This window comes from Schistocerca nitens, chromosome 10 (genome assembly GCF_023898315.1).
Source record: "Schistocerca nitens isolate TAMUIC-IGC-003100 chromosome 10, iqSchNite1.1, whole genome shotgun sequence".
In the NCBI taxonomy this organism is placed as follows: Eukaryota; Metazoa; Arthropoda; class Insecta; order Orthoptera; family Acrididae; genus Schistocerca; species Schistocerca nitens.
The window spans coordinates 78,626,871-78,643,468 of record NC_064623.1 but is presented as its reverse complement, the minus strand read 5'-3'; the positions used below and the strand labels follow the sequence as shown (position 1 = coordinate 78,643,468).

Here is a 16,598-nt window from a genome sequence, read left to right as displayed (position 1 = left end):
TTTTATTTTATTTTTATTCCCTAGACATGTTTTGCTGAAGTTTCAATGTCATCAGCAGGTTTTTTGTTACCTTCTTGTTACCACATGCTGTGAATTTCCTGGATTTTATTTAGAAAATACTGCATTTTGGATTTGGCCTAACTAAATTGTACAGGTACTTAACTTTCCATCTGGTGGAACATCTGTACTGAAAAATTAAGAATTAATTATTATGTTGCTAGACTAATGTTCTCATCCATGGTAAGATTTTTGAAATAGCTATTCTGTTCTGTTTCTAAAAAGGAATTAAAAATACTGTCCTAGTCTCATTAAAAATACACTGTGTGTGATTCATAGTTCTATCAGATTTTGTCATTAGTTGGACAGTCATTTTTATGTAACATTTGCTAAAGAAATTGTCAGATACTACATTTGAATTTGACACCTTGAAGAACATGTAATATTTGAGACTTTATGTTTTATGTATAGACAATTAGTAGTACAAACTAAGTTTTAATTTTTTCGGCCATTCTTTTGTATAATCTGTTTCGAGCAAATCCGCAGTACTCAAATTTCTGCACATAACAAAAAGTGGTTTACTGTCTGATCCTCGCCTTGGACCCATGTTGGATCTTTGGCGATGATACAATTAACCAGCTCTCTCTTCATGCACCAACAGTCTTTGGAAAAATTCAGAGTCTGATAGTTGCTTCATCAATCAGCGTAGTTTCCTTGTCTGTCAATATCACTTCCAGTCGTCAGGGTCAACAGTGTCTATAGCTATGAAAAATGTCTTTTGCTGTTTAAGGGTTATACTTAGCTGTAGAAATTGGTGGATTGCTAAGTCAGTAGTTTTATGGAAACTCCTTGCTTCCTTCGTTATATTTCTAGGCATATGTGATGGGGAGGGCCTATTTATGGTAGCACTGGATGCCACAGTGTAGGTATAACTGTAAGATTATCCACGTCACTTTGTTGAGCTGTACATCAATCAGGACACAAGCATTTTACCCATCCTGATAGGAGCACAATATTCAGCAACACCACAACTAATGTCAAAGTTGAGATTCTGAGGGGCTTTAGTAGTACTACCGCATGTGGCTACTGCAGCTTTCATTATTAGTTGAGGGTGCACAAGATATATATCTTTGAAAATTTGTGTCAATATTTTATATATTTTACAATATTTCCAAGGAAGAAATTTTTGATGAGGTAAAAGTCTTGCATTTATTACATTCTTTACTAATTTTGAATGAGTATTGTTTATAGTAAGTTTCTTACATTTATTTACTTCTGTTCATTTGTTCCATGTTATTGAAGATTCTCTTCAAGCTGGGATATTTTGAACACGATGTACGACTAACTGAATGGCTAACTGTGTTATCAGAAGATATGTGTGTTTTTTACAGGAGGCATTCAGGTTTGTAAGACCATCTAAAAAAATAAAGAAAAACCGATCAATGCCTAATTTGTCAGAATGTGAGAAGGAGTCCATGGCCGAAATGGTTCAGCAACTGACTAGTATGTCAGCTCCGTGGTCACGAAAGTACGTACCATTAATTCACATCATATTATGTATAACTCATTGACAGTGGGGGAAATATTATCACAAATACAGTATTTTCTGCCTCTGTTGACAAAGTTGTTGATAGGCACCCCTACAGTGGCGGTGGCAGTGGTTTGGAGGCAGCCTGTTCAGATCGAGGTATCTCTGTGAGTGATTGCAGATGGACAGAGACACAAAGTTTCTGTTTTGCTATTGTCATCAAAAACACAAACATTACACTGGGCTAGATATGTACTCATTGTACAGGTGACATGTAAGCCACCATGTCTTTCTGTGGAAAGTCTTGCACCAGGCAGAGAAAGTAAGCTTGATATTCAACAAGCAAAGTTAACCATAAAACACTTTAGGAATGTTCATATTCTCTGTATTACTTTGATAAGCACAAAGTTGGGATACAGGGTGACAGGTGATTTTTATTTTATTATTTGTTCTGGCCATAAGACATAAACATAAAATTAACATCTTTCCCAATATACCTAACATATGCTGTTATTGTAAGCTACCTAATGTAGGCACTTCACACTAGATGCCATACACAAATTTGCCTTGGAATCACCAAGTAAGAAAGGAAAACATCATCAGTCTTTCAGATGCGTTTGTTTGGAAAAAAATATTAAAGTGTTATATAGCATGTTTTTTTTTCTGTTGGGGAGGGTGCAGGTGGGGGCACTCACATTCTAAATGAAGCCTGTCCCCCATGTTATTCAGTCTGTACATTGAGCCAGCAGAAAAGGAACCGAGGAGAAATTTGGAAAGTGTATTTAAGTTCAGAGACAAGAAATAAAAACTTTACAGTTTGCTGATGACTTTGTAATTCATATAAATATCTCAAATATTATACAATATTTGCAAGGAATAAATTTTGATGAAGTAAAAGTCTTGCATTTATATCAAGTGTTTACTAATTTGGGATGAGCATTGCTTATAGTGTGTAAGTTTCTTACATTTATGTACTTCTCTTAATTCATTCAGCATCCTAGTAGATACTCCTTCAGTGTGAGACATGTAGTACATGATGTATTTCTAAAGGAATAGTAAAGGTCTCAGAAGGGGAAATGAATGGAATGGATAAAGAGGTTACAGTATGAACATAAACCATAGTAAAAAGAGTGTGATGTTCTCAGGTTAAGTCTTGCTGTGCTCAGCTGATTGGAGTTGGAAATGAGATGAGTAGTGCTATTAGGGCACCAAATTGACTTACGATGGCTGAAGTAGAGAGGATGTAAAATTTAGACTCACAATAGTAAGAAATGCATTCACATAAGTGTTTGGAGTGCAGCCTAATATGGAAGTGATACATAGCCAATAAAGAGTGCAGACGAGAATGGAATAAAAGCTGGTGTTACAAAAGTATGCTGAAGATTAAATGGGTAGATCAAATAAATAACAAAGAGGTACTGAATTAAACTGGGGTGAAAAGACTCTTATGGCACAATTTGACGAAAAGTAGGCACCAATTGATAGGGTGCGTCAAGAAATAGTCAGTTTGGGAAGGGAAAGAAGTGTGTGTGTGTGTGTGTGTGTGTGTGTGTGTGTGTGTGTGTGTGTGTGTGTGTGTTCATAACTGCAGAGGTAAACTAAGGCTTCACCACTGCAAGCAGATTCAAGAGTATGTAGGTTGCTGGTGTTATGCAGAGATGAAAACCCTTGCACATGTCACTGAAGTAAAAAATATATTTTCTATGAAGTGTAAATCTGTTGCTTTGTCAAGATTAACTGTGCCCTAATGATACTTAACATCCAAAGTATTTAGCACTAGTGCTATTCTACATTCATAGATGTTCTTTTCAAATGAGTGAACCAAATGTTAAAAAAATATTTTTTTATGGAATTCATAGATTAGGCTTTAAACTTGCATTATGGGATAAGATGTCCAGCTAAGGTAGGTAGAGCGGTGAGGTCAAAACAGCCTCCTGAAACGCTTGTTTTATGCTGTCTAGAGCTCTCCCTCAGATGGCTTCGACTGTGGCGTCTAAGAGTAATAAGATTAGGGTATTAACTGCATTAGTATTGAGACTGGTGGGCAAAGGTGTCAGATTACATAAAAGTTGCAAAGGATGTGTAAAATGAATTTGTATGTCGAAGCAATTTTCAGGTCAGTATTCAACACAATTTATATGGACGATTATCTTTGCTGAGTTAGTAACTAATTCTGGAACTAGGTGAAAGAAAAACTGTAAAGAGTTTTATGTTTCTACTGTGAGTCTGGAACACTACCAGCAAGATTTTTTAAGTAAAATAGTTGCCAATTAGGGAAATGCGAAGGAACATTATGATTAGCAGCAGTCCTGAAGCATGTGGTAATAAACTTTGTTAAATGTTAAGAATAAACATCATTTAGAAGCTATTTCTGGATTTAGGAAAGAATGGAGATTGACACTATGAACTATGTTAAAAAGAAAAGAATCCAGGTGCACAGAGAAAACATTCATTGGTGTAGGAAAGGCTTTTGATGGAGGATAGTTGAAGGTACAGGCTGTTTCTGAAAAATTGGTCTTATTATACAAGACTTTATCTTCTGCTTGAATGAAGATAGAGACTTGGAGGAAATTTTAACTTACGCATCAAAACTAAAAGTTTACCTCGACCTGAATTATTAGTTGCCTATTTGTGTGGTTGGCGGTTGAGGTCTGGCTGGTGCTGGCTAGCTCCCAGTTCAGACCTCAGTGTGTGTCGAGCCAAGACAGGAAGAGGTTTTGCATTTTGTGTTTCAACACATGCAATTTAGTTACAACTGGGCAGCACTGCTCCTCCTGCATTGTAAGGCGTGTATAGATCTTGCATGGCATCATTGGCCTCTGTGGTTTGGTATCTCATATTTATTTTTTACTAGCTTTTTCCCCATGGCTTCGACAGCATTACATTTCAGCTCATGTAATGCACACATCACCTACTCCTCCCCCCATTCTACTCCATCCCATCCTCCTCCTCCTCCTCCTCCTCCTCCTCATTTTCTATCCAACCACCTCCCTCATTCGTTCATCTCTTGTCAATAACTGTCTGCCCCCACCCATTCATCTTCTTCTCTCTCCCTTGCCTGACCACCTCCTCCTTCCCCCCACTCCCTGTCCTCTCTGCCCTTTCCACCCTCTATGCATCTCAGACTTCCCCAAATGATACCCACCCCCACCTGCAAAAGTCCTCAAGCAGGCTGAAACCACTGCGATGACAGGCCTGTCATGGCCTGGCAGCCTACATGTCTTGGGCCTTGAAATCCGATTTTTTGTCCCAGATGTGTAGGCTGTCCTGCCAAGCAGGACTATAGTGCAGGACATCCTATACTCATCTCCACACCTATTGGATCTAAGTGGTCATAGGCAGCACATTGCTGATACTTGTGAAGTTTGCTGTTTGTGTGCCAAATTTTGTTTAAATCAATACAGAGGTTTAGGAGGAGATCCTGGTGATATTATATAGAGTGTGTCTCCTATGAGTCTCTAGGGGCATTTTCTCTGGTGTTCTGGCATATATTGGTAGTATCATTTTTGCAATGTGTAGCTGGAGTCAGCCCAGTAAATAATGATCATCAAGTCACACAACATCCATTGCAGACAAAAAGTGTCAGTTTGCTTCCTGCTATGAGCAAAATTATTTTTAAAGCAGAATTTTATGTGCCCATTCAATTGAGTGGTCCCAAATTAGTGTAGTGCAGCATTTGTTTTGTCGTTATGTATTAACAGGGACAGTAAAACAGAAAGAATAATTGGTACTCCAGTAATGACTGAACAGTGCTGCTACATAGCAGAAGCAGTCAACACATGCCTGTGCAATGCTGTCATTCCTGGAATACTGGTTACTCATCATGTTTTACTGTTCTTGTTAATACAGATAAATAAAACAAATATCACAGTAGATTAATTTGGTACGGCTCAGTCAAATTGCCCATGTAAAATTCCATTTTAAAAATCATTTTTTTAAAACCCTGAAACAAACTGTCCCTCTTAATACAAATCAATAAAACAAATATCGCAGTAGACTAATGTGTGGGACCTCTCAATCAAATGGCCACGTAAAACACCATTTTAAAAATCATTTTTTTCATACCGGGAAACAATCCAGCACTGGGAAAGAATAAAGATACTGTACAATCTGAAATTCGACAAAAGCAGAGTTGAAAGTGTGCGAAATTAATGTCAGAGGGATATCGGAAACAAAGAGTACAGTGCTTTCCATAGACCTAATTGTGAGAAAGCTTTGTGTAAGGTATGTGTTGAAAGTGATAAAGTGAATACCTAATCAGTGTTTGGGCCATTTTATGCAGATCTATCTGATTTTATGCACCACAAATGAGGCAGCAATCTATGCAGTTTTAACCTGATGGACCTCCAGTGAAAAAGACTATGTTCGAATGGCTGTGACCAGTGAAAGAGTTTCCTTGCAAAGGTTATAATATACTAAGAAGTATTCCACATGAAATGTGTGAAAACATACCTAAGAAGAGCCCTAAATTAAAAGGGGGAGGGAGATCTCATGACAAGATAATTCATTGGCACTCAAAAACGCTTTGGGAATATGAAAAGTAAAGTATTAATATAGTAAGAAAGGTTATGGTAGAATGTAAATATTTAGCAATAAAGGAGCCCAGTCACCACATAGTAGAAGCAGTGGTGAGTCGTCAACAGGAACACACAAAAGAGAGAGAAAAAAAAAACACACACACAACTGCATTCTTACGTTTTGCTGCCTGAACACACGATGCCGAAATTGCATTTGAAAGGCAATCGAGTACTGTTTGTTCAGCCGGCACACACACACACACACACACACACACACACACACACACACAGAGAGAGAGAGAGAGAGAGAGAGAGAGAGAGAGAGTTAGTTTTGTGTGTGTACACACTTTAACTCGACAGAAAGGTGACAAGGTGTTTTTGTGGCTGTTGATGTTTCAGTACTTCAGTTATTTGTTGAATGGTCTCCTTTACTCCTAAACATTTACACAAGTGAAGTATTTGTTATTGCCCATTCACCAGGTGGAGTGTTACCCAACTTCAGCATAACATCTTAGTGGTGGAAGCCAATCACTAGACAGAGTGCATTGCCTTAGGAAAGAACTACATTGAAAAGTCAGTACACTTTTACCTAGAAACACAATTTCCCTGCAAATCTGAGAACTTTTCACCTTGCCCTCTTATGACTGATGAGGAATGGGTGCTATGCTTCATTCCAATGTGGCAGTTACAAATATTATCTGCTCCATTTTGCATTTAGCCATTCTTGAGTATGTCTGTTGAAATTTAATTTTGATCTGCTTTCGTCCTTTAGCGACTTCGATATTATTCATCTTGTTTGGATTTGCTAGACTTTAGAAAGTAATGCTTCCTGTTTTTTCAGATGCCTGGAGGATACTGATTGGGATTTGAAGGAAGCCCTCGAAATTTTTGTGGAACTTTACGAGACGAGCAAAATTCCAAAATCGGCGTTCGTCAACTCAATATAAGACAGAAAAATTACTCAGCTCTACAAAAACAATCATAGTGCTGTGTGCATGTGTTGTTGACTATACAACGAAAGCAAGTACCTGCAAATAACCATTGTTGTGACTGTGAGTGTGTGTGTGTATTTCGAGGTATGCAGAAGTTTGGGTGTTGGGTGGCAGTTACGTGTGGCATACACACTCTAAATACACCCATTCCAGTGTGGGTTATACACTAAGCTGTCTGTATGCTTGTAATTTTCAATAATGGGTGAATTAGGAAGAAAAGGTGCACACTTGGTCTGTAATGGTGAGTCCTTAAGCTACAACTCTTTAGGAAAACATAATTTCACAATTCTGGCATGTAATGTGGAAGTGGCAATAGTGTTAGTGTGAACATTGATTGGTTCTTTTACTCACATTCCTAGTATATGAATGTGTGTGTAACATATTCCAGTGCTCTCACTTCAAGTTCGTAAGAATATATTTGGGAAATCCTTTAAAAAAACTTGATTTCCCAGTTTTTTTAGTTATGTATGTGCTGTACTATCTGTGTGTAAACTCACTCTCTCTCTCTCTCTCTCTCTCTCTCTCTCTCTCTCTCTCTTTTTTTTTGCTACAAGCAAATGGCACATAACTTCCACATAGTATTCCTTATTGATCATACAGCCATAAGACAGTAACTCTTGATGCACTGTCCATTTGTAATGGAAGAAAACAGTGAAAAGAACCTTCACATGTGATCGAACTTGTCGAATTGTTTTCAATCTTGGCTCTTCGGGCAGTTTCCAGTTGGACAACTGAGCCTCGATTTAAATGTCATACCTCTATAGCCATGTTTAGTCACCAGTTATAGCCTTTGTTAGAAGTTCTGGATCATTGTCAGACTCACTGACCAAGTCATGAGCAATATCTATGCAACATTGTTTTTGGTCAAAATTCAACAATTTCACAACAAACTTTGCTGCTACATGTTGCATGCCCAAAAAATCTGAAAAATTGCTTTACGTGAGCCAAAGGATATGCCGACATCATCAGCAACCTCGCTGATTGTGATTTTCCAGAATATTCTTTACTTTGTCCATATTGTCACCAGTAATTGATGTGTTAGGGCATCCAGGCTGATCGTTGCCTTCAACGTCATCTCGACCCTCTTTGAAATGTTTATACCACCTGTAAACTATTGTCTTACTCATAGTAGATTTGCCAAAAGCCACAGTCAACATTTTGAATGTGGTCTTGCACTTTATTCCTTTTTTCAAGCAAATTGTACTGCAAGTTTTAGAGTGTACTAATGCAATAGCCCCGTACTTAAAAAATCATATACAACTGCTCACTTGACAAAACATCTGTACTCAAAGACTGGAAAGTTGCACAGATCATACCAACATTCAAATAAGCTAATAGGAATAATCTACTAAATTACAGGCCCATATCATTAACTTCGATATGCAGTAGGATTTTGAAAACATATATTGTGTGTTCTAACATTATGAATTAACTCGAAGAAAACAGTCTATTGATGCAAAGTCATCACAGATTTAGGAAATATTGTTCTTGTGAAACACAACTAGCTCTTTACACACACAAAGTTTTGAGTGCTATTGACAAGGGATTTCAAATTGATTCCGTATTTCTACTTTTGACACTGTACCACAAAGTGGCTTGTAGTGAAATAATGTGCTTATGGAGTATTGTCTCAGTTATGTGACTGGATTCATGATTTCCTCTAAGAGTGGTCACAGTTCATATTAATTGGCGGAAAGTCATCGAGTAAAACAGAAGTTATTTCAGGTGTTTCCCAAGGTAGTGTTATAGGCCCTCTGATGATCTTTATCTATATAAATGATTTAGGAAAAAACTGAGCAGCCATCTCAGGTTGTTTGCAGATGATACTACCGATTATCGTCTAGTATGTTTGCAGATGATACTACCGATTATCGTCTAGTAAAGTCATCAGGAGATCGAAACAAATTGCAAAATGATTTATAAAAGATATGTGTATGCAACTGACCCTAAATAATGAAAAGTGTGAGGTCATCCACATGAATGCTAAGAGGACTCTGTTAAACTTTGGTTACACGATAAATCAGTCAAATCTAAAGGTCATAAATTCAACTAAATACCGAGGAATTACATTTATGAACAACTTAAATAGGAAAGAACACATACAAAATGTTGTGGGGCAGGCATTTTATTGGTAGAACACTTAGAAAATGTTACAGATCTAAAGAGATTGCCTCCACTAGTCAGTCCTCTTTTAGAGTACTGCTGCAGGGTCTGGGATCCTTACCAGATAGGATTAACGGAGTACATCGAGAAAGTTCAAAGAAGAGCAGCACATTTTGTATTATCGTGAAATAAGGGAGAGAGTGTCACTGACATGATACAGGTTTTGGGTTAGACATCATTAAAACAACGATGTTTTTGTTAAATTGGAATCTTCTCACAAAATTTCAATCACCAACTTTGTCCTCCAAATGCAAAAAATTTTTGCTGATGTCAACCTACATAGGGAGAAACAATCATCATAATAAAATGAGAGAAATCAGAGCTCACACGGAAAGATATAGATGTTTTTCCCGGCACTCTGCTCGAGATTGGAATAATAGAGAATTATTGTGAAGGTTGTTCTATGAACCATCTGCCAGACACTTAAGTGTCATTTGCAGGTAATTGGTGTAGATGTAGATGCAGATCCATCTTTTTCGAAAGTAAAAGTTCGCTGGGCACGCAAAAATACATATAACCTTTTTAACTGACAACAATAAACTGAAAATTCAACAGCTGAAAATGCATAGATACATCAGGAACACATGTACCAACAAGATAAAAAAGAATTTGACAATCGGATGTATAAAGCCTGTGAAATTAAAAGATTCCCATTGCTTTTTGATCTTGTAAGTGGAACAGAGCCAAATGGGGAAATATACACACATAAGCAACTTTAACAAAGAACAGGTTGTTATGGCCAGGCACCTTGTAATGAGCATAACAGAAACAGCGAAGCTGTTTGCTTGCTACTGTTGTGAGCCTGTGTGGACAGTGGTTGAATGACAGTGAAATGAGGAGTAGGTGAAAAACTGTAGGATGTGTGTGCCTCATTTCAGAACGTGGAGGTCAGAAGCTTGTCTGCCTCTGTAAAACAGGACAGGCAGCAATCTGTGGGAGATCTGATGACAGAGTTCAGTGCTGGAGCAGGCACAAGTGGTTCGGAACATACTGTTCAGCGCACATTGTCAAATATGAGCGTCTGCAGCAGACGATGCATCCATATTTAGCTGACGATTACAGTGGGAATGGGACCATCGAGATTGAACAGTTGTAAACAAAAGTTTTTTCTTTATTTTCAGACAGAGAGCGCAGTACAGATGTGTAAGATTTTAGACTAGCTGGTCAAATAACACCTGGATCATAAACCAATAAACATTCTAAAACAAAAACGAAAGCAACGCACCACGAAAGCATTATCTGAATGGGGTGGAAATTGGTAGAAGTGATGTTCATGTACAGACAAACAAATGATTACAATTTCAGAAAAAATTGATGATTTATTCAAGAGGGAGACCATCACAAACCAAGTAAGTCAATAATGCATTGGTCCACATCTGATCCTTATGCAAGCAGTTATTTTGGCGTGGCTTTGATTGATAGAGTTGGTTGATGTCCTCCTGAGGGTTATAGTGCCAAATTGTGTCCAATTGACATGTCAGACCATCAAAATCATGAGGTGGTTGGAGGACCCTGCCCTTAATGCTCAAAAAGTTCTCAGTTGGAGAAGGACCTGTTGTCCTCGCTATCCGAGGAAGCATTTGGCAAGCACGAAGACGAGCAGTAAAAGCTCTCACTGAGTCGGGCAGGCATTATTTGCTGAAAGCCCAGAATGGCTTGCCAGGAAGGGCAGCAGGATGACTTGCCAGGAAGGGCAGCAAAATGTGGTGTAGAATCTCGTCGACATACTACTGTGCTATAAGAGTGCTGCGGGTGATAACCAAAGGTATCCTGCTATGGGAAGAAGTTTCACCCAGACCGCCATTCCTCGTTGTCATCTCCAGACACATCTGCGCCAGTCATCAGGGCTCAGTTCGAATGGGGCTCATCACTGAAGACAATTCTACTCCAGTCAGTGGGATTCCTGGCCGAAGACTATCTGGAGATGCCCCGAGTAATGGTGGGGTACCAACCTCACTGTTGCCTGCCATATGGACTGACAACCAGGACTGGCGGTCTGGGGTGCCATTTTTTCTATTGCAGGATACCTGTGGTTGTCACCAGCAGCACCCTTACACCACAGGCACAATATTCTGTGCCCCATTTTGTTGTCCTTCATGGCAAGCTGTCCTAGGCTTACATTTCAGGAAGACAATGCCTGTCTACACAGAGTGGGAGTTTCCACTGCATGTCTTTGAGCTTGCTAAACCCTACCTTGGCCAGCAATGTTGCCAGATCGCTCCCTAATTAGACATGGGAAAAACTGTTCTTTTCAGAGGTTGGATCAGAACTGGTCATTCACTGGAATGAACTAGTTCTTTTTCGTGATTAGCCACTCACCATTCACTCACAAAAATAAGTAAAAGGAAGGTACATTGCCTTTTTAATTCAGTCACTAAACCTGTATTTTTTATCTGATTTGGCCCTATTTTGAAAGAACATATAAAGAAGAGCAACAATTTTGTGTTATGTCCCTAGTAATTTTCAGATACAAAAGTTTTAAAATTCGTCTGCTGCAAAAGTTATAAATATTACAACAAAATAATAAATATTTCTTATCAAGTGGAAAAATTTTATGAATGAAGACTGATTCTTGTTATATTTTGATATTTTTATTGGAAAAACACAATATAAGCATTATAACAACTGTAATTGAAGTGTATCTGCAATCACCATTTACAGTCAGTATTGCCATATATGTTACCATAAAAGAAAAGTTAATCAATATTGTCATTTATGAATAAAATATGACCCATTTTAGCCAATGTGAGGTTCTTTCTCTTCTCAGTGCACATTTGTCTTGCATTCATTCACAGGCCACTGATGTTGGTGTGATACATAATACTTTTAGAACCAATGATACAGCACTGGCCACAGCAATTGTTTTGTTTCCCGCCAGTTTAAGGGATTGCTGTTTCTAGGCAAATATCACTCCACCACATATTTGCCCAAGTCAACAGTTGCTGCATTTTCCTGGTTGTGACTTGCTAGAAGTTGACTAATAGTTTCACTGTACTCCTACCAGATCGAAGAAGTCTCGTGTGTAATGGTGGTAACTGGTTGAGACGTGAGCTCTGTTTTTTTCCTACTGAACAACCAACACTTTCATTTCTGCAACAGCCATCATGTTGCAGTTCTGAAATGTTTTGTCATCTGAAAATCCTTGCCTTTGAATCGGGAGTCCAGTAATGTTGCCTGGCTGACCATTTCGTTGCTGGAGATAACACCAAACCACTCTGACAACCCTTAAGTAAATTATCAACCAGTGAGTTTGTTTCTTGAGGATACTCTTTTTTTTGTTGCTATTTCATTAATCTTGGCAAGATATTCATTACTGAAACTGAGACTGTTTTGTGTGAGGGCACCTCTTCAGTTACCTCATCAAAAATGTTCAGAATCTGTAAACCCTGTTGCATTATCTCCCAGCCTGTATCTTTTAAGTTTAAGGTGACAGATTTTCCACCTAAAATAGTGAGATAAGAAATTATGAGATCTTTATTTAAAGTAAATCTTTTCAACATTTTGTAAGTAGTTCCATCTGGTTGGGACATCTTGTTTTAATTTCAGTTGGTCTTTCTTTAAATTTTCTTACATTTCAGCAAGTTTCCTTGAAGCAAAGGGTTTCTCCTTAAGAAACACAAAAACTAATTTGAACTCATCAACAGGTTTCTGTATGGACTTATGAATTTGTGTTGTGCAGTGAGATTTAAAGAATGTGCAAAGCATGGGATATATGTAAATTTAAGAGCATGGCAGTTAATTTTATATTTGACACATTTTCTGTTATTATGAAAGTGATTTTAAAATTGATATTGTGTTTGGATAATGGGCTTTATCCAGTTTGAGATGTTTTCTGCAATCTGTCTGTCTTCGAATTATGAGAACTCTAAAAGGTACGACTTTAGTTCACGCTTCTCAAACTAACGTTACTTGCACTCGTCCATGCATCAGACGTACAGCAGACTACCTTCTCGGGGGCCAAAAATTTTTAATTTATACTGCAAATCATTTTTAAAAACTGTACATCTGATGGCATACATTTACTTAATGTGAACGGCTTTATAATATTTAAAAAAATACATATTGGTTGTTTTATAATGAAAAGCACTTGAGGGTGAGGGCTCCACAAAGGAGATAAATCAGGACTTGGTCCAGAATCTGACAACACTGATGGGCTGGATAGTGCTTGAGACTCAGTTTGTCTTATTGGGAGGATACCTTCACCCGAGGTGGAAGCAGACAGGGAGGATAGTTCACGAGAAATTATTTCTCGAATTTCTGCATCGATTGATGACAATCTTGATTGGGTTCGTGGTGATCCACATTGCTCCAGGGGTACTGAAGAATATTTCAATTTTAGATGGCTCTTCAGGTTTGATGGTGAGCCAGATGCCATGACAATTATCTGCTGACAGTTAGCGGCATTTTCCTTTATCCTCCATTTTGGTAAAATGGTACTGAACATCACTCATAATTCTTCTAGGCGAAGGCAATGAGGATAACATATTGTTGTGCAGCACTGCAAGTACACTGGTAAAGTTAAAACATTTGCTATTAACATAGCCATTCTACATTGTAAAAGCTTAAAGTGAGAACAAATATACATGCAGCACATACTATAATCAGAAGTTATAGAGTAGGATGTAGGAATTTGTGATCTGTGAAACCTAGACCGACAGTCGTGAAGTTTGTATCATAGACAAAAAGTTCTGAAACAGTCGTGGTGATTAAGAAACTTGTGAAGACAAGCCTGACAATATGCGAGGATTTCACTGCTGAAGGATAAAAATTTTGAATCGTGCAATATCCGAATTTGGGCTACACAGCATGTGAACAAATGATGACAGGACAATGGTGCGGATAAAGACTGGAGAGAAGCAGCAGTGCAAATGAACTCTGAAGTCTGTGCTTTAGGGACTAAGAACTTGTCCTCTCGTGCAGCCACTATTTCTACCAGTGTGTTTGTATTTTTACTGTAGATCATAGTTGGCCATCACTTTCAACTCATTTCAACAAATTCCATCATATATTTCAGAATATCAACAACCATGTCTTTCTTCTAATGAACTTGGACACTTGGCTCAAGCCAAGTGTTCTCTCCAGTTCCCTAAATATAATAGACTCCACTGTCCTAAGGCATCACAGAAGTAACAGATGAGGAGATGGAGTAATGGCATACAAACACTTTTACTTATTACCGACCATGCTAATCACATCCAACACTAATGAAGACAAACAAGACAAATATATGTTTGTCAATATCAAATTCCTTTAAAAAAAAAGAAAAGAAAAAATTGCCTAATGTGCGTCCTCTACAGATCTTTGAAAGTACCGTATTTACTCGAATCTAAGCCGCACTTTTTTTCCAGTTTTTGTAATCCAAAAAACCACCTGCGGCTTAGAATCGAGTGCAAAGCAAGCGGAAGTTCTGAAAAATGTTGGTACGTGCCGCCACAACTAACTTCTGCCGTCGACTTCACAGGCATGCTTTGCAGGCACAAAGATAAATACTGGCGCCAAAACCTCTGCGCCAGTAAATAAATTTAAAAAGGTGGAAGACGAGCTTTTTTTCCTTGGCCCAGAGTTTCGACCACTGCATTTTCATACATTATCCATCGAAGTAAATACAAATTCCGTATTGTTTATCTTCGAATGTTGCAGCGTTTCAATGTACTGCGTAAATCCGACTGGCAAGACTGTTACGGATGTTTGTCAATATGGCCAACTCTACGTTCTGAATTTTTTCCTACCTGTGAGAAGAGATGCTTGCTAATAGGAACTTTTATGAATTGTGAATCACATGCAGTATTCTCCTCACCATAAGAATAATACGAATATAAACATTTTGCCACGTATTCTTTCGTGTTTGCTGCTGTCTCATTTAAATTCTGTCTGCCTAATAAACTACGAAACTAGAGTGAGACAACAGCAAACGCGGAAGAATACACATATTATGTCATGTTTATATTCGTATTATTTTTATGCGTAATAGTGATACAGTCAGAAGTGAAGCACGGCAATTGACTAGATTTTCAAATCTAAGATGACTCTAATTTCTGTGCAGAATGTGATGTACTAAAGAGGCGTCTGCAAACGAAGAAAAATTTTCGCTAAACTCTCGTTCAGAACATATTCTATCATGCGCAGTCTATTATTTGGTTCTTGTTAATCATTGCCGGCCGCGGTGGCCGTGCGGTTCTAGCGCTGCAGTCCGGAACCGCGGGGCTGCTACGGTCGCAGGTTCGAATCCTGCCTCGGGCATGGATGTGTGTAATGTCCTTAGGTTAGTTAGGTTTAAGTAGTTCTAAGTTCTAGGGGACTGATGACCTAAGATGTTAAGTCCCATAGTGCTCAGAGCCATTTGAACCATTTTGTTAATCATTATCAAAGATAGCAGCAGTGTAAGTAACAACAAATAGCAGTCTCTTGCCATTGTTTCGCTAATGAGACGATTGTAAGCGGCGGTAGCACGCACAGAAGCGAGCCATGCCGCGAGCGGTGACAGGCCGTAAACACTCATTATCAGAATGTGACAAACAATGCATGACACAGTACAGTAATGCATCTTCAGCTTAGAGTGACGTAAACACCTATAACAAAGAGAACGGCACTTATCAGATCAAATAAAAATAAGCAATCAATTCAAACCAGACGAAGCACGTGAAAAAGAAAGGGTACCCGTATAAATACGGACGGAGCGCCTGACACATAGCAATGGCTATCTGGTAAAGCTTAGCTGCTAAGCTTACATCTCGAACAAAACTACTGTAGCTGTATCGTCATTCATTCGACCTAAATTGTGTCTCATATTACAATGGACCAACTTTGTTTCGATTTGAAAGTGCGACCTAAAACTTTTCTCTCCACTTGAATTTCGAGTGTCAAATTTCAGGTGCGGCTTAGATTCGGGAAAAAATTTTTTCCTTGATTTCGAGTCTCAGTTTTCAGGTGCGGCTTAGATTCGAGTAAATACGGTAGGCGGGATAGCCTGTTTCAAAATGGACCTTTCAGAATTTGATTTGACTCAGGATCGCACAAATAATGCTAGGAACGCTAACATAAATGTTTTCCCCCTTCACTGTGAAATTAAATAGTGTAATTTCTTCTTCAAATTTCAGCTTGCACGTACCCATAATGCAGCCTATAGTCATGCCCCCAAACCAAAGAAATTCATACCTGGAATATCAGCTCACAACATCATTACCAAACTAACTCTGTTACATAATAAATATGCTCCCCCAAAGACAGGAGACCTGAAGGGAAAACCTGCACCTTGGCTAATGGAAGAGCTAAAACAGTCCACGAATATCAGAGTCATTGCACATCAGACTCTCGAACGACCTCCTAAACTTGAAAATAAAATTGATTACATGCAGAAAGCAAAAACATGGACTTACTGATTATTTCACAGAGGTAAATGAT

The 16,598-nt window shown here is 38.4% G+C and overlaps 1 protein-coding gene across 1 annotated transcript in view; it reads left to right on the top strand.

Moving 5' to 3' along the window:
* The window catches only part of LOC126210208 (nuclear RNA export factor 1-like), a 204,129-nt gene extending 196,678 nt beyond the window's left edge, over window positions 1-7,451 (top strand). Inside the window, exons 14-15 of the mRNA XM_049939387.1 lie at window positions 1,389-1,525; window positions 6,884-7,451. Of these exons, the coding sequence (XP_049795344.1) occupies window positions 1,389-1,525; window positions 6,884-6,989 (243 nt within the window). The 3' untranslated portion in view covers window positions 6,990-7,451. The remainder of the gene's footprint in view (window positions 1-1,388; window positions 1,526-6,883) is intronic.
* The last annotated feature ends 9,147 nt before the right edge of the window (window positions 7,452-16,598 follow it).